Source organism: Mixophyes fleayi, chromosome 9 (assembly GCF_038048845.1).
Source record: "Mixophyes fleayi isolate aMixFle1 chromosome 9, aMixFle1.hap1, whole genome shotgun sequence".
Classification (NCBI taxonomy): domain Eukaryota; kingdom Metazoa; phylum Chordata; class Amphibia; order Anura; family Limnodynastidae; genus Mixophyes; species Mixophyes fleayi.
Window position 1 is genome coordinate 55,962,498 of NC_134410.1, and position 24,475 is coordinate 55,986,972.

A 24,475-nucleotide genomic window follows, 5' to 3' on the forward strand; every position below is an offset into this window, starting at 1 on the left:
AGAGATTTGGTGGCATCCTGGGAGAGGAAGGGCCGAATGCGGGCAATGTTGCGAAGCTGGAAACGGCAGGATTTGGCGAGAGAGTGAATGTGAGGGGCAAAGGAGAGAGAGGAGTCGAGGATGACACCTAGGCAGCGGAGTTGGGGAACAGGGGAGATAGATGAGTTGTCAACAGTAATGGAGAGGTCAGAGGGGAAGGAGGTACGAGAGGGATGAAAGACAATGAGTTCAGTTTTAGCAAGATTGAGTTTAAGAAATCTAGAGGACATCCAGGAGGAGATGGCAGAGAGGCATGCGGATACCCTGGAAAGAAGGGAGGGAGAGAGATCAGGAGAGGAAAGGTAGAGTTGAGTGTCATCAGCATAAAGGTGGTACTTGAGGCCGAAGGAGCTGATAAGTGCACCCAGAGAAGAGGTGTATAGTGATAATAGTAAGGGTCCAAGGAAAGAAGCCCTGAGGGACCCCGACTGGAAGGGAGGAAGAAGGGGAGAGAGAATCAGAGGTGGAAACAGAGAAGGAACGGTCGGCAAGGTAAGAGGTGAACCAGGAGAGGACGGTACCGGAGAGGCCAATGGACTGAAAGGTGTGAAGCAGGAGGGGGTGGTCAACGGTGTCAAAGGCCGCTGAGAGGTCGAGGAGAATCAGTAGTGGCCCATGGCTTTAGCCGAGGGGAGATCGTTCGTAACTTGAGCCAGGGCAGTTTCAGTGGAATGGAGGGGACGGAAGCCTGATTGGAGAGGGTCAAGGAGGGAGTGTTCAGAGAGGTAGGTGGAGAGACGGTTGCAGACAAGTCTCTCGAGTATTTTGGAGGCAAATGGGAGAAGGGAAATGGGGCGGTAATTAGAGAGTGAGGTGGGGTCAAGATTGGGTTTCTTGAGAATGGGTGAGATGAGAGCATGTTTAAAGGCGGAGGGGAAGATGCCGGTGGAGAGGGACAGATTAAAGAGGTGAGCGAGGTGGGAGCAGGTGGAGGTGGAAAGGGAGCGAAGAAGGTGAGAAGGGATGGGGTCCTGGGGGCAGGTAGAAGGGGGGGGAAGAAGAAATGAGAGAGTGGACTTCCTCACCCGAGGTGGGGCGGAAGGAGAGAAGGAGTTGGTGGCTGGGGGGAGAGGGGAGAGGGGGGAGGAAGGGCGAGAGGGGGGGTGGCGGAAGAGTGGGTGGAGGAGGAGATTTCAAGTCTGATGGCCGCGATTTTAGATGAGAAAAAGGAGGTGAAGTCAGTGGCAGATAAGGAGGAAGGGAGGGGGGGAGGTGGGGGAGACAGGAGAGTGTTAAAGGTAGCGAAGAGGCGGCGGGTGTTGGAGGACTGGGAGGAGATGAGGGATTTAAAGAAGGATTGCTTAGCGAGCGATAGGGCAGAGCTGTAGGAGGAGAGGATAAACTTGAAGTGGAGGAAATCAGCCAGGGAGCGAGATTTTCTCCAGTGGCGTTCGGTCGTACGAGAGCATTTTTGGAGGAAACGGGTAAGTTTGGAGTGCCAGGGTTGGGGATTGGAGCAGCGAAGGTGGATGGGCTGGGCAGGGGCAACCGCATCAAGGGCGGAGGAGAGAGTTTGGTTATAGAGGGAGGCCACCTGATTAGGGCAGGACAGGGTGGAAAGGGGAGAGAGGAGAGTTTCGAGAGAAGAGGATAGAATAGCAGGATCAAGGGTGTCGAGATCGCGCCTGGACCGGGTAGATTTGGGTGGGGGGAGGGGTGCAGGAGTAGAGGAGAGAGAGAATGAGAGGAGATGGTGGTCCGAGAGTGGAAAGGGGGATATAGAGAAGTCGGACAGACTGCAACGGTGTGAGAAGACAAGGTCAAGGGAGTGACCAAGGCAGTGGGTAGAAGAGGAGGTCCATTGGGAGAGGCCAAGGGAGGAAGAAAGGGCAAGGAGTTTGACGGAAGCAGGGTCGGTGGGGTTGTGAATAGGGATATTGAAGTCGCCAAGGATAATGGAGGGGATGTCAGAGGAGAGGTGGTGTGGGAGCCAGGCAGCAAAGTTGTCAAGGAAAAGGGAGGAAGGCCCAGGGGGGCGGTATATGACAGAGACGCGGAGATGGATGGGGTAGAAGAGACGGATAGAGTGGACTTCAGAAGAGGAGAAGGAGAGGGAAGGTTCAGGAGGAATGAGTCTGAAAGTACAGGTGGAGGATAGGAGAATGCCCACTCCTCCGCCTGGGCGGTCTCCAGGTCTGGCGGAGTGGGTGAGGGAGAGGCCGCCATAGGAGAGAGCAGCAGGGGAGGCAGTGTCGGAATCGGTGAGCCAGGTTTCGGTAATGGCAAGAAGGTTAAGAGAGTTAGATAAGAAGAGGTCATGGATAGAGGGGAGTTTGTTGCGGACGGATCTAGCATTCCAGAGGGCACAGGAGAAAGGGAGGGGAGAGGGGAGATGGGGATAAGGTTGGCAAGGTTAGCGGTGCGCGGGGGAGTGCGGGGACAGGAGCGTGAAGTTGGGCAAGGTGAGAGTATGGGTATGGCAAGTGAACAGGGAGGCATGGTGAGGTGAACTTCCACATATGCATGGTGAACTTCCACATATGCCAGTTTACTTAGTGTATCTTATGTGAAATCGCTCTGTGTATGCCTAGAACATTGTTGCATGCATACGCACCAATGTAGATATGTGCAATTCTGGCACTTAAGCCTGCATGTGTTTGGAGAGGCGGGACAGGGAAGGTAAGGCCCGAGCAAACGCAGACGAGAGCAAGACAAAGAGCAAGAGCAGGAAAGAGATAGAAAGGCAGTGAGAGCGAGACAGGAAGATAGACCGCGAGAGAAAAGGCCTATATATTTATAACTTACTTACCTTATCATGCATGGTCCAACCAACATATTTTAAATAACTATCATTTAAGAAAGCGTCACTATACATTTTCATCCAAACACCAATCTCCTCTATGCATATTGCTCGGATTTCAGCAATAGCATCTCTGGAAGTAAAAAAAAAAAAACAAACAAAAACACCACATTACAAAACAAAGTAAGAATATCAATTTAACTACATTTAACCCCCTTTAACCTGTGGGTAATTTATAAATGGAGAGACAATATTCCCAAATGGCTGTTTACAAATGCTCAAAAGGTAACTGACGTTTTCTACCAAGCATGCCAACCATTGACGGACCTCACTTTCAATGCACACCCGGGGTAGTGGGTGTTCAAATAGAATTGTATGTTTCTAATATGGATAATATGGCACTTCTGCATTACAAATGTAAACATTGGACAACATTAAGATATCTTCTTAGGCAAGTTAGGTAACAGCAAAAAAAAAAAAAAAGAGGTGAATCAGGTCTATTCTGGCAGACTGCATTATAGACTCAGGCAAACTGTATAGAATAGTAGTCGTTTCGCAAGTTACTATTAGATGCAGTATTTATTCCATATTCAAGTGCAAGCAATAGGGGGTGAATAAGTGTTTCTTGTGATTTCGGAATGTGCCCCAGGTTAAAATAAGAATTAAAAATGTAAAAAAAAAAAATTCTCCCGATAGCAATGAATCAAATATTTAATAAAACAACAATATATGTGGCATATCTCTACAGACTAGCTAATTAAAAAAAATAGGTAAATAGGCCAATTGTCATGAACGCCAACATTTGGTGAAATCTCGGAAAAGTACTATGCCCCGTCCTCCTAGTTTTGTCTATGTTTCCCTGGTCTTGGTTAAATGACATACCTGTATCTGTGTACAAAAACTCCTTTAAATATTGCATTCATCATGTTTTCTATTTCATCCTGATTTTCTTGTAACTATATGAGGAAAACAGAGGAACTAATGACAATGTATCAAATCATTACTTTCTTACACAGCACGCCAAGTAATATAACAGAACCAAAGAGCAAACAGGCGTTCAAAAGAGAGTACAGAAACAAAACCATATATCTAGTCACAATAACTAATGTGAGATGAAAGCCTGAGGAAATGCATGAATTAACTATGTTACATAATCAGAAAAAGGCAATGCATTACATGTTTCGCAGGTTACATCTGTTAAAGAATCCCATCAAAACTAAAATTTGTTTTGATGAAGTTTAATGAGTTGAAGAAGCAATCCCGTTTTTCTTTAATTAGCAAGTTAAAAACCTTTTAAAGCATGCATTTTGCTAAGCTGTCCTTCCACAAATAATTATCTTTATTAATATTTATCTGGATGGCAAGAAAAGAAAAAAAATACACAAGGAAAACGGTAAATACCAAGATTCTAATTATAACCTGCTACACTGATTTATGTTTAAAAAAAGAACATCTCATATTTTCATGGGACTGCTGCTATAATATAGAAAATGACCAGACAGGGTTCCCGTGGATAAACAGTATGCATGATCTGATGGGGTGCCAGATGACCAGCAGTCCTACACTGCGATTATCTCTAAATTCACACATGGGGTAAATGTATCAAAGTGCGATTTTGCAACTCCAGCGATTTTCTCGGAAGAGTTGAAACTCGCGAATGTATGAAGCCGAGATTTCATGCAAAATCGCCAGAGTTGTGCTTCTGTCAAAATCGCCGTTTGCAAAATCGCCAGTGATCAAACTCCCGACTGTTTGCCACTGCAGCTATACAGCTCTCAAATGTATGAAGCTGCGAGTTAGCAAACTCAGGAGAGTTTGCTTCAAAACACGCCAGATACAACATGCTGCTTAAAAGCAGCGTGTTGTACAAACACATCACTGTTACACTGCCCTGGCAGTGTTAAAACTGTAAAGAACAGATCAAAGTGAAAAAAAAAAAAAATTTCCCCGATTTTCACGGGACCAGTTGTAGTCAGGCAGCACTAGGGTTAAGCTGGAATAGCGGGGGGACCCCACGCTTTTTTTTTCTTCACTTTGATCTATTCTTTTACATTTTGACAGCTGCCGGAGCTCCGGCAGCTGTATGACAGGTCAGTGTAACAGTGATGTTTTTACAACTCACTGATACAACACAGGAGAGTTAGCTAATCTCGGGAGTGTTTACATCGCACAAAATCGCCAGAGATGACCAGCGATTTTGATCATCAGTGTCAAAATCGCAGCTTGATACATTTCTGTTTTCTTTTTACTAAACTCGCGGGTAAACCCCCGCGATTTGTCGCGATTTTAACACGCTGGCAAACTCGCACTTTGATACATTTACCCCATGGTCTCTTTCAAATAGTTGAATGGATGTTGATGCCCCCCTCCCCTTCCCTATAAACTAAATATTAATGCTGATTGCAAGTTAATGTGGGAGGGGCTTGAAAGAAGCCAATGCTTCTTATAACAGGCAGAGTGCTAAGCTTATATAGGAGTGAGTTGAGGCACTGAAAGGGGCAACTAAAGCAAGTATGCCTTTTTCTTTTTTTTATCAACTTCACACAACTATTGTTTTTTAGTTTATGACAGCATGCAAATATCTAAATGGCCAAGAATAAAGAAAAACGGAAAGTAGTGTTGTGCTACTTAATCAACAAAATATACTATAGAAAAATTAGTTATAATTTTTTTTTTACTGACCTCCTTTCGCTTCTGCAGTAAAAGTTCCAGTCTGTCATTGGCTCGTTTCCCAATTATTTTGTTCCTTTCTGTCTCATACTGCCTTTGTGTATTGTCCATGTTGATGCTCAGGTTAAGAGCCACATTAACCAAAGCTGTCATCAACTTCATAGCTATGAACAGGAATGTAAGTTAATTATACAACAATCAAACAAATAAAAAAAAAGCAAAGCTCACTGGTGATTATGCAGGTGGAGAAAACAACAGATACTAGAAACATAATTAAAATAATTAATGCCCTCAAAGAAAAATAGTAAGATATACGTATAAACAGAAAAAGGGGGAGCAAAAGGAAATAAGGAATTAAATACAGACCTGCTAATGTACTTGTATGTCGAAATGCTCGAACTTGTGAGTCAGAAAGTCCAGTGAGCAGAGAGATTACTGTGTCCATCATATACTCATCATATATAATGCTGTACTGACATTGGCGGACCAAAACACCAATAAACTCACAGAAGCTGTATTTAAATTTCTTCCACTGTGGGCCTGCCATTGTTAATGGGTAGTCTCCACTATCCTACAAAACAAATTATATAAAAATACTGCAAACATTACTACACATTTCAAAATGACAACAAAAAAAGTAAAATATGAAACTAATTTTTATTAAAGATTTGCACAAACAAAACATTGCAAGAGAGACTTTTAGGCAATGCCATTTAAATGCTATCCCATAGCCAACATTTTTCACTAAATTGGATTTTTAAAGCATGCTAAAACGATATTACCAAGAAGCCAATTCTTGGTTTAGAATATTGTCCCTAGTTAATATCTTCAAAATAGTTTTTCTGTTTAGAGATTACTAAAACAAAACAAAAAATAAAACACTTAAATAAAATGAAAGTCTGTTTTCCATTTATGTTTATTTTCCTTAATACAAGCTATACCCCATGTGTTATGAAAACCTTTAACCATTAAATGTACAGTAATAAAGAAATAAAGATCTTCAAAACACAAAAAACTTGCCTGCTTGTGCCAAAAAGTGCAGGGCTTGTCGAGCAAAAAACTTCATATGCAACTATACAACGAGGCAAGAGTTGCTGCCTTTTCTTCTAGTAAAACAATCATTGGTGGCAGCAGGCTGGAAGGCAGAATGTTGCATGTCTGTTCTGTAATGCTGGCTGTGTTCCTAAACCACCCCGGAGATGCTCTCCCAGCAACCTCCCAAATCCTGCATCACTTTCTTCTGAACAGTGCCATTATACAGTGGATGTGAGGCCACGATGACACAAATCACCTTATCACAAGGTCCAAAAAGTAGGCAAGTATGCCTATGCATCTATGTGTATATTCGAGTGGGAATCTCACTTGAATATACAAATAGATGCATGAATCCTACTGTCCCTGATCTCAGACTCAGTACTGCAAGCCAATTCAGGAGAGAATGTTATCCATGCAATAGACTTATGTGCAGCCATTGCTTTTCAATGTGCAGAAGTTTGCACATGAAAAGCTAAGGGGCAAGTTAGGATGTCATTTACTGATCCTTTACACATTTCCATATGTTGAGGTAGGATAAGGAAAAGTTATAGAGTCAAAAATACCCTGTACTATATAACCTCTTTACTTTTTCATTTGCATGTGAACATGTAAATAGATCTTTGTATACAGACTAAACAAATGATAACACATACCTCATCAAACTCTTCGGTCATTCTTCTAATTATTTCAGAATTTTGCATATGCCGGAACATGTCACCAGTGACAACACCTGTTGGTCAAAAAGCTGTTTAATTAGGATAGTCTCAATATCTAAAAGGACAGCTACTTATTTTTTCAAGTTGTAAATATTAAAATATCAACTTCTAATATTCATACTACAAAAAAATAAAGTATATGCAAGCTTTAATTGCAGTAGAGATTTACTATTTTAGTTTAATAATCATATTTAATTTAATCATTCTTACTCAAGTCCTACTACAAACCCTACTTGTGTCAATTTATGAGTGTCTTTTCATGCATATACATATACCATATTATACATATGCAATTGTCAGCTTTGAAAAAGAAGCAAATTTCCAAATAAATATCTGCTTCAAAAAAAATTTTGGGGGATAAACAGCCAAATGTCTAAACATAATTATGATCAATCATCTGCTTTGTTTCTGTTTTTTGCATATGGCTTTTAGTTAGTAAGCCATTATCGCTTATTTTATTGTTAGGACTCAACCACCAAATTAGTTTCTCAAGCAGAGATCCCAATGAAATGCAACTAGACAGAGAAATCATACAGCATAGAGATTTATTATTATGCCACACAGACAAAGCAGTGATACACAGCTGGGAGCATATCGAGGGAAAATGGCATGGTTATTAATTTAGTTCTGCAACCTCAGACACATATATCACAACTACCTGCGCCATTCAATACGGAAGGCAGCTGAAGAAATAGCTTGCGTGGGCAAGCCTTGTGAGTAAAGGTTTAAAATTGTTTATTACATTATGTTGTTTTCAGCCACTGCTAGAGAACAATATGTAAGCTATGCAGACACTAAATGGTCAACAGTAACTGTATAGCTTTAGTGTGAGCAAGTCTATAGAAATTGGATTACTAAGTTAGGGGGATGTACGAAGTACATTTTTAAGGACCTTGACAAATCCTGAGTACTCAGAAATGGTTTCAGCCAAATCGAATCATAAAAGCTACATGTGACAGGATGGGCCGACTCTGCCGCCCTGTCTGGGGGAGGACTTTTACAGATGTCTGGGAATTCCTCTTAGTCAGTAGCCTGCTCTTACAGATTGCCCATACTGTTTTTCTACCACCAGACACACTCCTGGATGGGTTGACTTGGTGAAAAACAATCACCATTCTTCAGTTTCCGGCCTGTTTTGAAAGAGAACTGTGCCTCAGCACTGACACTAGCTGCTCACTAATCACCAGCGAGTTGCTTGTCTTAGAACACTTCCTCTCCCCACCGTCACCTGGTCCCTCCATCAGTAAGCATGGGTCCTCTACTTGAGTCTAGGTTGAAACTTCTAAAAGGTCTCTCAAGATGGGGTCAGCCACATGGAGATCATAGTGGTTGTCGCTATTCACTACTGGAGCGGACTTTCCACTAGGAACTAGAGCATCACTGGGCAGTCCAATAGGACCAGGCGTTGCAAGGGAACACTGCTTCTTTAGAGTCAACCAGCTTGCTGGCAGCTTGATTCTTTTCCTCTAGGCTTGGTGATGCCTGAAGACTGTAGTCTGGCAGCAGAAAGGTGTTTTCCCAGAAAACACCTGTTGGGAGGCCATCCATAACTACTGGAACTTTTTGCCAACAGTCCAATCAAAACACAGTCTTGCCATGGGCACTTCGAGTCATTTGCCATTGTGACTTTGGCAGTGCAATCCTGTAATATAGTAACAGGGTTGATATACAAGGAAGGGGGGCTAACCACAGCGGTTGACGCTTCGTTCCACGTCTATCAGTTTTTTCATCGCAGGGGTCCCACGTAGACTGGCTGCAGGTGCCTACAAATATTTGGCATTGGCTTTTTTGCTATATATGTGACTCTCTGCCAAGTCCCTTATTTCCCTGCCACATTCCATTGAGCTGTCTGAGTGGGAACACTTTCACTTTCTCTCCAGTCAGGGCTAGAGTGGTCTCTGATAGTTTCCAGGAGCAATTCTCTGTACTGTGTTTGTCTGCTTGGTGAAGTGGGAAGCAGAAAAGTGGTTTCCACTGTTCATAAAGTCCTTTAGGGCCAGTTGATGGACTGGTGCTTCTGTCAATATAGCCGAATCACCACATGTTGTTTTGCCATTCAGGCAGCTGGTTCCAAAGTAGGTGGTTACTGGTCCAGCAGCCATTCCTTCACCTCCTTTACGAAATAGTGTTGAAAATTTTAATAGCACATTAAAACGATTAGCTTGTGCTGGGTCTGGGAAGTGGATTGCTGCAGTAGCTTGGTTCGTGTAACATGTTATATTCTGTCCACCTCCCTCATCTTTTTAATCGATGTTGAAGAGAAGATGTTAATGGCTATTTATCAGCACTTGACCTTGAGCCACTACTTCTTCATGTTAAACTTAAGTTGGGTATCCTGTGTGTCCCTGTTAATGCTGTTACGAAATGCATGCTTTCCTTAGCCGGTCCTTCAAAAAGCAGCTGGGGATTATCCATTACATCCATGATAGGGTGGCATAGTAAACCTATCCTGTCTGTGAAAGGGGTTTTACATATTTCTGTTTGGGTTCCTCTTACAGTCAGTAATATGCATCTACTGACAACTCTAATTTGTATCACTCCACTACCAGACACTCACTAAATATCACCAGCACACAAATGAGCTGCCCCAACGGTGCAAAGACCAGCCACACCCAAACTAAATCACCAGAAATGGCAATGTGCCCTGGGGAAAGGGGGGGGTCCGTAATACCAGCACCAATGTAGTAGGATAACACTGCTGGAAGCACCATGATGCCCACTGGATGACTAGGGTAAATAAAAAAAACGATTTTTATTATGCATTATGACATTTTGCACATAGGTGCATCGCTGGAAATTTTATATCCTAATTTAAAGCCTATGGTACTGTAGCGCAGACACTAAAATAAACTAGAAATATAAATGAAATAATAGAGTGAAACACAACAGCGCAGATACAAATCTCCAGCTGCCCTTACGTTACTCCCCTGATCCACCACAGAATAAAGAAATGAAGGTCATACATATACAAATTGTAACATAAGATTGGCGCTCAAAGACGAAACGATCAAATATAAATCTCAATATGTTCTCAATGCAATGACCAAAAAGATATTCTAATATAAATTCCAATTTGACTTAATACAATTCAATAAAGTCCTTCAATAAACATATCTGATATACTAATATCTTAATATCTGTATGATGGTTCATTCAGTTAATAACGAGGAAATATTTATTTTTCTTTGTCAAGAAAAGCTGATATTATGGTTAAAATATAAAGTTATGCAAGTAACTAGCTGTAAAGTAGAACATTTATAAAATGGATAGTGACCACATACCTTTACATCCTGAACACTGAATAAAAAAGTTTATGAGATCAAGAAGTGCTACATCTTTGTTGTGTTTATATGCCTCTATCCAATCATCAACAACAGACTAAAAGAGACAAAAAAAATAAAGCGCAGAATCAAAAAGATGTTATTTTTCATAGCAAAATTATAATGAACGTCTTGGGGCACTATCATGAAACTAATAGATTTCTGTCATTGTAAAGCACTTGTTATATTTGGTCTTTCCTAAAAAAAAACAGCAACAATAAAATGTTAAGTAGCAAAAGAGACAGGATTTTCTTTTTACACCCATCCCTTCCCGTAATGCATTCCTTATGCGTATACTAAAATAACAGTTAAGCAGCAGCTTGACTGAGTGTTCTTTAGAAATATGTATCATACCAGGGTGTTCCTATTATCCACTTTATAGAATATCTCTCAATGGTAAAAAGTTTATTGATCTTTTGGCTCACATCTTCTCTGCATCCTTAAATACTAGATTTGAAAGACCTGGGTTCTAAAACTCCTAAACATTTCAGTTTATTATCTACCTTAGATTTATAGCATTGTAATATATATTAATGCCAAACCCTTCAACACAGTACTCTTGACTGAATGTGAGAAATGTGCCATTTGAACAGTAGTGTGCTTTAAGAAAACAATCTTAATACAAAACTAGTCACATGTGGTGCGAAGACGTACAGCTTTATGCTACTGGGTGTGTGTATTTGTTAGAGATGCTGGCTCAGCACAGAACTAAAATGGTTGTTATTGCTGAGATTAATGGATTTTAATAGACGCCTGTTAAAAAAGAAAAAGAAAAAAAGAAGGGCTACCTGCATTGCACTTTTGCCCATCTTAACCACTTCAAACAGCATCATATTCTCTACTCCATTTTGTGGGTGGTGTCCATTCATCCAATTCGGGCCACCAGCTTTCAAAGTACCACCTTTGCCTTTCTCCGCTGCACCTTTTTTTCCTTTCTATTTTGATAAAATGAATACAAATAGTATTTTTTTTTTTTAATACCTATCAAGTATTGTGAGTAACTTGACAAAATATGGTAAGTAATACAGCATATGGTATTTTAAACAAAGTGATATACCTTTCCTTTGCCTTGCTTCGGGATTTTTCCTTCAGTGTCATCAAAGTCTGTATCTGATGAGAAGTGGGTTTCTGTCTCCCTAGCATTCAAAAATAAATAAATCTAAGGCAGCATGCTTTTACACAGAGGAACTTATAATACAACTTTGGAATTTTACATCTGGGAAGCTTTGGAGTTATTCCTTTCCTGACCAGGGTTTTTTTTTCTTTGCATGAAAGAGTATTACTTTACATTAAAATTATTCCAGTCTTTCCCACGCAGTGCATCTGATATTTCCCTTGTCATTAAATTCTTTATCAGTACGCTATAACCAGGGATCACAGGTGTGCAGTGAGTGACACACTCATTGGGCAACAGCGGTTATAGTTTCTAGAAAAAATAGCTCATATCTGTTTATGCAAGTCTAGAGAAATAACACAAAATACTGAACACTTTATTTCATGCTGTACATATACTATTTAGTATTTTACTTAGTCTGCTTTTAAAACCTGTAGATGTCTCTGTTGCTACTGCACAGAATTAGTTTAGCCTGTGAATGAAAGCTATCTTGACAGCCATGCACCAAAACAGGAGGAAAATCAGAGAAGAAAAAATGTAAACTCCATTCATATACGAAAACAAATTATAAATGTCATCATTAAATTTAAAAAAAATATATATTTATTTTTTTAAAAGCCATTACATGAATTTAAAAAGCAATTCGATGATCCATTTGTAAAATATACTTTAAAATTTTAAATAGTAAGGCCTCTTATCTGCTGGTGTTAACATGCATGTTTTTACCAGCATTAATAAGAGTATGGGAAGGAAATCCATTGGTCCCAATTACTCCATATATACTAGCAGTTGCACTTGCTGTCTCCATGTGATTAGGTGGGGATACTAAAACAGATTATTTTAGTAATAACTGCAGTGATATTGCCTCTTCAACATGTACTGCAATCAAACAGATTTCTTAATTGCAATCACAGCTAATACACAGTAAAATAAATGAATAAAGTACAAGACCAATTAAAATCTGCCCTTCCATGTAAAACCGATACTAAATATAATGTATACACCATTTTAGAAACAAATACCAACCTACAACATGTCAAAAATACTGACATACAAAGTAAAAGGCATTAGTGTGAGCCCAACTCTTGTTGAACTACGTCTACAGTAATCTCCAAATCTCTAAAATAACCCTACAGGAGACATTGGAAATTACATATTAACTTGCAAAGTATTTGTCCACAGACATATGCATCAGTACTGTTCAAGTGTAAGCTACTTTTGAATATAAACATGTGTAGATCTGCATCCAGAACATATAAAGTGGTTTTAAAGCATTATATAAAGTTTGTCGCTTTACAGATACAGCTAGAATGTGCACCACTTACTATGGTATATAATTAATAGGATTTAATAATTACTGAATTAACTACACTCCTTAAAGTGGAAAAACTGAAAACATATTTTATAAAATTAAATAGAACTGAAGTGTCCTATTAATGTAATACTGTGTAATCTGTTTCTCAATATAGTGTTGTGAACAAGTTTTATCAAAGAACATACCTGGGTCCTGCATTGCAGGAAAGTGGGCCCATATCATGGAGGGAATGATCCAGGGGTCTTTAGAGAGACAAAAAAAATTGATACATTATTAAAAATTAAAAAAACAAAAACAAAACTAAAAAAAAAGAAAAAAAAAGATGAAAATGCAAAGCAAATTTGTAACTGTGGATAGTGGTTTAAAAACAATATTAAAAAAAACAAACAAAATAAAAACAAAATAAAACAAAAAACACAGAAGTTGCTCATAAAAGCAAACCAGTCCATCTTCACTGTTACCACACAAATGTATAGCACAGAGGTTCCCAACCTTTTTGTTGTGACACCTGCCGACAAAACTCCCTCACAATTATTTTGTCTGAAGTACCTATGTTAAAAGATAGTAATAAATAACACTGGAATCATGAAAAAATTTGATAAAAGAAATATCTAATATTTTCCTAAGTTTAACATTCAAATGAATATATATTACCACCTATCAGACTTAAAATACTGCATAACTTCTAGCACTGTGACACACAACATGTCTGGGGACACAGCTTGGGATTCACTGTGATATCAGTATTCTCAAAGTAAAACAACGCTGACATATCGATGAAGGACAATAAAAGTAGAAAAGAAAAACTACATGGGAGATATCACAAAAATAATCAGCAATTCTATGAATAATATACTTACAAGACACATACCAAAAGGAACAAACACAACTACAGTAATAATGTCATATTTTGCGTTGCAAACCAAGCCGAACCTCTTCTCTGAATATCAACATTTGAAACTTACTGGAGGAGATTGAAGTCAGTTTGGATTTCTGGAGCGGCTATCATTTCTTTATCATCTTCTGAAAAACCAATGCCCCTGGAATATTTGGTTCATAGACCTATATACTGAACGACTGGACAGCAATCCCAGTGGAATCTGCAAAGAAACAAAGCAATATAAAATATTAAAAACTTGTAAAACGTATACCATTTTATATGTAGAATTATCATCTAATAAATCTTCCATGAAAAAAACTCTGTCAAGTGTCTATGCATAAAGGTCCATTTACTTGCTTTGTTTGGACTGTTAGCATAACAATGCCTTACATGAGCTTTAGGAATGTTATCTGAAAGCCTGATTTCAATGACCATATGTACAAGCCTTAGTTTGTCTTCCCCTCTTAAAAACAATACAAAAATGTTCCTTTATGCAAGTGCTAAGCATTCAAAACACTTAATTATGCAGAACCATATTCAAACCTATAAAAACAATATTTACAACTACTAATGATGCAAAGATATGAATGTTACAGATTAGAAAACAATGCATTTTATTTATACAATCATTTATCAATCATGTTATTTAGTGGCTGTATGAATACCGTAGCTTCATATGAGAGTGCATTCATAAGTGCTCTGAAGAAAAATAGCATTGTGGTATGTAGAAACACAGAAGACTCAAATGTCATACCTCCATGACATATGGACACAAGTTATTAAATACTTTTAAATCAAATGTCTCACATATGTATAAATAAGGAGGAATCAATTATTTATTAGGAGCATGTGTGTATATTAGGCAACAATATAACCTTAACTGTAGACTAAAATGATATTTTAAGTCACCTCAGTGTCTTGTATGAAAGCACTCAGATGAGGGTTGGTAGCTAAACCTGTGCAAACGCAGAGCATATGTCTTCTGTGTTCACAATCTACACTTACTACATTATTCCACAATTTATTATTTGCACTGAAACAAACACAGCCAACACTTTACATAGAAATGCACAACTTTATTTTTTTTACCCCTTTACGCATTACTTTACTATGCATTATTTTTATCATTTGGTTCAGAAGAGTAAAACTTTTTGGAATTGTACTAATTGGGTAGTTTTCCCCTAAGCAAAGAACATTATAAATAAATATACTGTATATGCACACATTAATTAAAGCCTTATCTGTAATAAAGATGTTGTTTAGACCAATAAAATTATTTATGTTGAAACCAATGCCTCAAAAACGTTTTCTTCATTTAAAAGCGAGTGTATTATAATGGTGTTTAAACTAGGTCTCTGATCTAGTCTAAAATTAATGTAGTCAGACTTAAAATGTTATTCCCCACAAAAACATAACATTGCTTTGTTATTAAAGTGCAGATTACCTCCCGTTATGACTGGGTTAATATGTGATGCCAAAATTTTTTCTAAAATTGTTTCAAGACTTACAGATCTAGAGTGAACATATTGCGTTCTTCTCATGAAAACAAACTTAATCTGCAGCAAATATATAAAATTTGATTGATGGTGCTGGTGCTCTAATTTCAGCGTGCTATGCAAGTGATCAGCATGATCAAACTGCAAATCCATGCACAGCAACTCCAGCAGTGACATTTAAACAAGTTGTAAAACAAAACAAATTCCGAACAAAAACAGCAAAACATGATTTCTAGCTATTCATATAATATCAGATCACAGTCAAATTCATTACAAAAAAAAAAACAAAAAAAAAAAACCCCATTGAAACAGCTGTGTATCAGCCACGCTCTTGTTTGCAAGGTACTGTCACACTTGAAGATCACAAGGTGGAGCTCTAGCCCAAGGCAAAGTTAAGAAGCTGAACACAGGTCATTCAGAGGTTGACCCAATTCTTTTCATAGCAAATTATTAACATTGATAAAACACACAGTGTATTATTATATATTACATACATATATCTATACACACACATTATCACCTATATGTATTGGGCATCATCTCCTAAATACTTCACCATTAGGCACCCCTTTCCTTCTTTTTAGACATTTTTACGGACTTCCCACTTGGCATCCAGAAGGTTGGCAGTCACCTTTATACAAGGAAGTGTATTAAGGTGCATTCGTACATATAAACAATCTAATATTGGGTTGAGCGCCAAGTAGTATCTGTGTTGTGTGTGTATACACACGTAACTGAAATTTGGTATCACATTAGGGGATGATTTATAAATAGTTCATCGGGTAAGTCCTGAAAAGGTTGAGTTGCCCAGATCATACAATCACATTTTGTCATTTAATTTTACAACTTAGAAAACATAAATTAAAAAACAGTGTAATTTTTAACTTTCTTGAACAGCTGCTTGTGAGACAGTTTTCATTATTCTTAATATGTTCATTCACATCAATAAACTGAATGACTTAAGTTTTATAGCATTATAGCATTGAAAAGAATGCAACAATTTAAATATGGATAATTTACTTATTCAACTGAATAAAATGCACATGGCTTTTATATTCAGTCTTAGCAGGTTCATGTAATAACATTAAAATGCATGTCTAACCATTTTCACCACTGCATGTTGTGTCAAGCACCAGAGACAGCACTTATCATATGAAGGACTAAAAATTAGTCAGTAGGAAAACCAATAGCATTTTCTCAAACAGTTCTGTGTGGTGAAGTACGCTCATTTTTATACCAAGGACCATACAGAGGACACGTGATTATCAATTCTCAAAGGAAGACAGTTTCACCATGAATAAGGCAAGGGGTGCTTGAATGTAAGGGTAGTCAAGCTGTAAAGCACATTACCACATGAGGTGATAGAAAGCATCCAATCACTTTTAGTGAATTTGCTACCAACAGGAAATAATATCTAAATATATAATTAGATGGGCATTATGGGGAAGGGGGGGAGGGTTAGTGACAGACCCAGGAAATTTATCTAATTGCCATTTTTTTTTACATCAGAAATATTTTCCCCTATAGTTTCTATTTGGACTTCCTCTGGTCACACTGAAAAAGTTAGCATTCATCTGTTGCATGGTTGATGGCAGCAAAGTCACTAACTTTTTCAATAAGCTGCGATTTCCCAGCACCTCTTCCAATGGCCGAATATTGCTTCCAATTACCTTATAGTAACATAGTTGATGAGGTTGAAAAAAGACACCAGTCCATCAAGTTCAACCTATTTTGGATCTCCTGCGATCCTGCACTTATATTTGAAATTAATCCAGAGTAAGCAACCGCCAATCTGTTTCAATTTTAAAAATCCCCCCAGACTCAATATTGGAGTCCTATTTTTACCATATAGCCACTACTATCCTTCATTTTAAATTAACGGTCGTATCCCTGGATACACCTTTCCGCTAAAAATTTGTCTAACCCTTTCTTAAACATATCTATTGAATCTGCCATCACAACCTTCCCTGACAATTTAGTAGGAAACCATTAAAAATTTTGCTGAATGCTGTACCAGACGTAAAACGGTTACTTTTATCATTTGATGACCTCATCTGGAAAGGATCGGATTATAGGGATCACAGATCTCTGTGGGAAACACAGTGTCAGTGTACACCCACATTTGTTTCAAGCATAAGCCGGAGCAAAATAAGACTATAATTAGCACTCAGACCTGGTCAGCAAATTATGATACAGATGTCAGCTTATACAGATATTGCGGTTCCCATAGTGCTCCAGGATGGACAACTTGATTCACTACAGGCAGCATGGTATGATCCTCTAACCTTTAAAATGGCAGCACATTACCCTTAATCTCAGTAATAAGTTAAAATAATAAATGTAATCAAAGAGACACACACCAATATGTAATAACATATCAGCAGGCATTTTAAAAACAGGCGATACAAGCTGCAACACAAATGTGACAATACAGCAGGAAAGCTGGGGGCTGCAGCTGAACGATCGGAGGGCAGCCTTTTGCCCATCATGGCTATAACCAGATGCTTTCAAGTTGCTGTCAATTTTTATTTTCTGCATAACATTGTTTAATATATAATCTCTAAATGAGCATGTTTATATTTTTCCCTAAATATATACAGACAGTCTTCAGCATAATCCTGTCGCAGTGCTCTTAGGAATTAGCAAATGTGCAATCAAGCAACTCCTTTTCTATAAACATATTGGAATTGATAAGCAGCATTAGGGTTTGTACTTAGGAAGGCTGTGCATTCATATTATTTACTAACCTTGACTTATATAGCACCAGCATAATGCACAGTGCATTACAATCAGGAACAAGCACAATAATAATACAAAACTGGACGCTAGAAGACAAAGTGGTAGCGTCTATGGTATGTTGCCATGTCTGGCGTCCACCGGAATCTTGTGTGTCTAAAATGTGTGTCACTTTCTGTGTTCCTCAGCCTCTTTTCAGGAGACTGTTCACTTTTTCTTCGAGACCGTCAGCTTCATCTTTAGCAACTGGACACTACACAGATCCATATATTATAGCAGGTTTTTTGATAGATCTGTCAAACATGCTCCAATTCCACACTGCATGATAACAGAACAGAGAGTATGCTCAAACAACTTCCCCTCCATTACAACAAAGGAGCCTCCACTATCAACCTCTGTACTCCTTAAACCTTACTAGTTTGTAGCAGAATTAGAAGAGGGTAGAAAGGTTTATGATTGGTTGAGAGATTCCCTTCAATGTAAAGGAAGGAGAGGTTCTCTGTGACCATAGCAGTAAGGGAAGAGGAGGTATTCTTGACCAAATCAGAGCATGACTGACAGCTCTAATGTAGATTTGACTGTGGAGTATCAGAATGGTAATCAGGTTGCTGGCAAATAATGAAGGAGTAGAGAGAACACAATAAGTGACGTACATTACGTACACTTTTTCCCATGGCGTTAAAGAGGTACATTAAAACACAATATTTTGGCCCAAACATCACAATAGGGTCATTCCATATGAACGGATCCAATTTTCTACTGAATTTATTTACCTTAGAATTCTCAATTTATAGTATTATTCAGTATACTTAATGGTTCATCAAATCAGAGTATAAATCTTGAATTCATTTTATTATTATTTTTTTAGAAGGGTTTGAAAATGTGAGGACTCTGCAAATGTTGTTAATATACAGAAACCTAATTTTCCCAGGCCAGTGATTAAAAAAAAAATGTTGCATGTTATTTCATCTGGATCTCAGTAATAGACTGTGAAGGGATCTACAGTTAGTTACATTACACCAATAGCTGTTGAGCTATAAAAAATGTGTTTTCAATGTTAGCAGTTAACAGAATTTTTTTAGCACTTTAGGTAAAATGTTTCTGTTTAGGATTCTCCATATTGCTTCTGCTTGTAATGACCAGATTTGGACACATTCCCTCTCAAATTACTTAGCAATGTCATGCACAGGGCTGCTCTCACAGACCTCATGGATTTAAACGATGAGTATTGGATTCCAGTTCAGAGATGTACAAGTCTGAATATTAAATAATACTGTAGACACGGATATAAATATATGGAAAGGATTGTAGTGGATTACGATGCTGAATGATTGATATTGATGGAATTATAATGAAATCAAGCATAAATACACATACATGAGGCATGTGCCAATACACATTTCTGAAGATATTATTAATAGAAGTTAATGTACTTACTACACACAGATATTACATCATCTATGTTGAACTATTACATGTCCATTGTGTAAAAGAAAAATGATATTGAAGATATGTTAAAACATTGTGTTAAGATACTATTTCACACATATATATCTGCATTGTGATTGTGGGTTTTATACCACCTTGATACAGTAGCTACTGTACAAGGATCGTTATTTATTTAAATGTTATTTAAAGGATTCTAAAAAAAAAAAACTGGTTTAAGGTGTGGCTTATGAGGACAAAAAGGTTGTTGGCGATTAGAGAACATCCAGGAACAGTATAGGGACATATCATGTGTAAGGTACCATATATAATACACGCCGTTATGCTTTTAGTTTCACAACTGCACCTGTTAACTCTCACTCACTGTTTATACCTAGCATTTTCAATCAGCTCCTGTTCCAATCCGTTTTTTAACTGATAAGTACCTAGACAGCTGTATTTATCTAAATGGCACTCTGAAGTTGCACATGTACACAATATATTTTGATAGCTATACTTGATAAATCATCAAACACATCTTTTAGCTTGGATCCCTTTATCATTCTGATGAGTGGTGCACACAAAAAGAGTATACCACTTCCACCTGCTAAGACACAGTACATCAAGTACATTATAATCACAGATATGAACATTTTCAGATGTTACAATAAATGGAAATTACTAAAGATATGATGCCATTGAGATCGCAACTTTACATTTCGTATGGACAATCTTAAAACGTCAAGCAATAAAAAATTGTTTTCAAATTTTAAGTCAACAAAGTCAGTCATGTGGTATATCAGGTTAAATAAATTCAAAACAAAATGTTTGTTTTGTGGTATTTTTAAAAAAAAAATTAATAAAAGTATCTGACTCCTGGTAATAGAAAACTAGTTTTTTCGTACACGCCCCAAAACATGTATTTTTGACATTTTAAAAGCCTTATAATTCAAAAACTACATAAGAAAAAAAAATTGATTTGAAATCCTTTTCTCATAATACTAAATGTGCGCACATAAAAGAAAATGGTAATGTAATATGCACTAAATCACTTGACATGGAATAACACAATAACTATTTTTTTTAATTAGTACATGATGTAACCCTTTAAAGTCTCAACAAGTACATCTCTTAGGCAGCATCTCATCTTAATGCTATTTGGTGTATCATTGGTATGTTCTCATCGTCATAAAACGTAAATAAACTTAAGAATAAAACCATAGAAGTCTTGCAAGTAATATATGCACATGCTACGACTTTTTCTGACAAGCACTTTTACTATTTGCAAGTAATATTCATTGCTGGCAACAATTTATTCAACCTAACACAATACAGATGGCTTACCTCTCTAATGTGAAAGCTCTACTTTATGGCTGATTATCCAAATAATGAAAAACAGATTATATATATATATATATATATATATATATATATATATATATATATATATATATATATATATATATACATACATAAATCACACAATAAAACCAAAAGGAGAATCAACACCTTATTTGCAGTTTTCTTTTGCAAATATATTAGAACAATTCAGCATTCACCAAGTGAAATTATCTAGTCATGACCTCTTCTTTAAGAAGAAAAAAAAAAGACAACAGAGGAAATCCTTTCAGTTTAACTTTTCTACAAGAGATCTGGAATCTCAGCAGCAGAAGCATATGTCACATTTGAGTCTAATGGCCATATCAAGATAGCTTTCCCCCCTCTTTTTAAAAACCGCAAAAATTAAATTCTGCCTACACAATGCATCCAAGAATGTGGAAAAGTGAGGCAAAAGTCATTTTCCACTCATTCACATAGTTTTAAAAATTCAATTTTAGGGTATATAATGACACTGAGCTTTTTGTAAAAATCATACTACAGTTCACCTGTATGTACCCTAAATTTACAAATTTCTTAATTAAAATAAATGCTTTTCAGTCCTTCATAACAATGAATATTTAATATCTTATCCTGACAGTGACTGGTCAAATGTTCATATTTTTTTGGTGATGCAATTAAGCCACAAACAGCACCATATAGTTTGGCAACTCCTCACTAACTTTTTACCGTGTGCCAAAATTAAACTTTGAAATTCACATAAACAAAAAAGTTGGAATTTGTTTTACATGCATATATATAATATATATTTTCTGCAAGTAATGAAGGACAGGTAACACCATCCACTGAAGCAAGTAAAGGGCCAACTGCAAAGCCCAAATACCAGACAGATAACACAAAAAAAAAAAAAAAAAAAAAGACGGCTGCACTGTGGAATAGTGACAAATAAAAATTAAATATTAACTACTTGAGTAGCTCTCAAATGACTTTGGGATGATGGAGAAGTTCTTCAAAGTATAAAACATTTATTAAATCACAAAAATACATACATAAAATCACATAGAAACATACACACTGAAAAAGATTTCAATAATGAAGCAAGTAGCAACTAGACAGATTTTTTTTTTCCCCCAATTGATTTATTTTTTAAGGTTTTTTTATATGTTTTTTATTGGTATTTTTTTATAATTGATATTGATTATTAATTTCTATATGTAATGCATATTTGATTTATTGTTTTTAATGTTATGTAAGTGTGAGGAAATAGCTTTCCATCTTTGATCAAACATTTCCTTGTTTTCTTCAATTTATTCAGAGGTGACGATACATATGATTTCAACATTTTTCAGTGGCGAGTGTGCTGCTGAAACAAAGTCTTTAGGATGCTCAACTTGAAAGCTGAACTGGTTTACTCTGCTCCAAACAGCACGTTTTACTATAGCCCCTATCTTAACAACCGTCCCCTTGCCATGGGATTTGGCAAAGTAGTACCACTGACCCTCCCATTGCAAAGGAACGTTTTTCTTCCCTTGTAAGAAATGCACAAGCAGTAAATATAGTGACCTGATTGTGGTTCCAATGCACTCACTCTATTTCATCTTGGGTCACTACAGAAAAATTTTCCGCAAAATAATTTGGGAGTACAGCCTCGCTTTCCTTTAAGTTGTCAATCATGTCAGTGAATGTTTGAGGCTGAATTAATTTAACATAAACATGATTTTTGAATCAAAGTAACTGTGAACTTAACTCAGCGATACCATTGTCAAGTGAGCCTTCAGTCTCAACTAGTTTGGGGCGACAATCAATTTCTTTCCATTGCCTCCAGCTAGTATTACTATAAGTGAAATTCATCATCAGAAATTCATGTTCCGAGATCTGTATTACAGTCTTTACATTTACCTGTCATGAATTCTTCAGTTTTTGGATCACAACAAATTCAAGCAGTTGACTTGTTTCTCTGGGAAAGTTCATATCTTGCTTGCTGATTGCTTCGGCAGTGTACACAAAGTTTGCATGATCACAAACATCTTGTGGCATTTCACATGTAAGCATAACATGTATGGGTTGCAACTCATTGAACTTGGAAAGTTTGACTGCAAGATCGCCCGTCTTGGTTTTCAATTTGTCACGAGTGTGACATTTTAAAAAAGGTTAAAATCCCAACAATGCAACTGTGTAATTCAATTAATGATATTTTTTTTTAGTGGTGATGAAGTTAAGCAAATGCTTACTTCTAACCAACTGTACACCTAACCTCAAAACCATTATCTCACTACATAAAACTTTCTGTATGTTTTTTGTCACGGGCAGGACAATTAAAGCAATCTGTAAACTACTATACATAAACTTGCCTTTTCAAACAAATTCTTAGATGAATCTTGAAGTAAACACTTTAAATAGTATCCAGACTCATTAAGAACATGCAGAGCATAAACAGCTAATGCATATGTAATGGTGGCAACTTTGAAAAAAAAAAACATCTTACTGTCAGTAGGCAGCTACCAACATAGGAATTCCTTTCATGATTTAAGACAATAAATGGGGCTGCAAAGATATTTTTCTTTCATGCAATATTAAATGTGATGTATGTACTATCAAAATAATAAAAAAAATGGGGGGGCAGAGAGATGTTCTTTTTGCACTGTTTAACCTGGATTCCTTCTCACCATCAGTAACATACTGTTACTGACCATTTGCCACCAGACACTTGCCGACTGTGAATGCAAGCTCTACAGTAGTTGTAGAAGAATTTGGCTGCCACTACTGGGATCCTTTGTGACACCCAGAATTGCATACTTCTGGGGTAACTGGTATAGGTGCTGTAATGTGTCTTTGCTGTGGGCTGGCTGGTACCTCCTGACCTGGCGGGCCAAGTGTTGACACAGAGATGCTGGGTTCAAGGTTCAACACAGGACATCCAGGGACCAGATTAGAGTGCAAACTCTTCTCTTTTGTTCCCAGGATACAGCAGGCAAAAGTCGCAGGCAGAATCTTCAAGCAGTGATGGTTTACCGCTCAAAAAACAAGAACTTTTTACATCAGTTTGCGGTACTGGTGATCATCCAGAAATTACAGATAGAAATAATGCATTACATGGTAAAACAGAGCTCATTTTATACACAGTTTTGCAGCCCTAACTTGGCACGAGGCAACCCAGCCCCTGTTTTAGCTGGCACCGAAACATCCAATAAATCACATTCAATAATTACCATTAGAATGCAATATTGTCACACCTTGGATCGAACGCAATTTAAACTTTAACAAAATTTACATCAATCTCTTGATTTCCTAAACCTTAGTGTTAAGTTTCCTATATTACTTGCATCTAATCTTAGAAAGATAGCATTTCTAATTACCCCCTCCTGTGCTTTTAGGTTAAAGAGACATGTTGGTAACTTCACATGAAAAAAATTAACATAATTTAGGATTTCCTCTCGAAGATACAAATCAGATTTCCTCCTGCAAATGTCTAATAACTCAATAATCAATACCTCAGAAATCAGTAAAATTCTAATACACAGCATCAAAAATCTGCAATGATATAAATCGGTGCCTGTGCCACTAATTGAAATAAATTTCTACAATAAATTATTTCTATGTGATCCAACCATACTTTTTAAAATACGGACACAAAAGAATAAAGCTAATGGA

The 24,475-nt window shown here is 37.3% G+C and overlaps 1 protein-coding gene across 2 annotated transcripts in view; it reads right to left on the reverse strand.

Moving 5' to 3' along the window:
- STAG2 (STAG2 cohesin complex component) overlaps window positions 1–24,475 on the reverse strand; it is a 116,443-nt gene that overhangs the window by 62,740 nt on the left and 29,228 nt on the right. The window contains exons 2-12 of one of the 2 annotated variants that reach the window (XM_075184367.1): window positions 13,915–14,049; window positions 13,442–13,498; window positions 13,135–13,191; window positions 11,578–11,656; window positions 11,309–11,455; window positions 10,482–10,578; window positions 7,138–7,214; window positions 5,816–6,020; window positions 5,462–5,613; window positions 3,662–3,735; window positions 2,789–2,912 (exon numbers count right to left, since the gene is read on the reverse strand). In XM_075184367.1, coding sequence (XP_075040468.1) covers window positions 2,789–2,912; window positions 3,662–3,735; window positions 5,462–5,613; window positions 5,816–6,020; window positions 7,138–7,214; window positions 10,482–10,578; window positions 11,309–11,455; window positions 11,578–11,656; window positions 13,135–13,191; window positions 13,442–13,498; window positions 13,915–13,958 — 1,113 coding nt within the window. In that variant the 5' untranslated portion in view covers window positions 13,959–14,049. The remainder of the gene's footprint in view (window positions 1–2,788; window positions 2,913–3,661; window positions 3,736–5,461; window positions 5,614–5,815; window positions 6,021–7,137; window positions 7,215–10,481; window positions 10,579–11,308; window positions 11,456–11,577; window positions 11,657–13,134; window positions 13,192–13,441; window positions 13,499–13,914; window positions 14,050–24,475) is intronic. The other variant, XM_075184368.1, reaches the window with a different exon arrangement.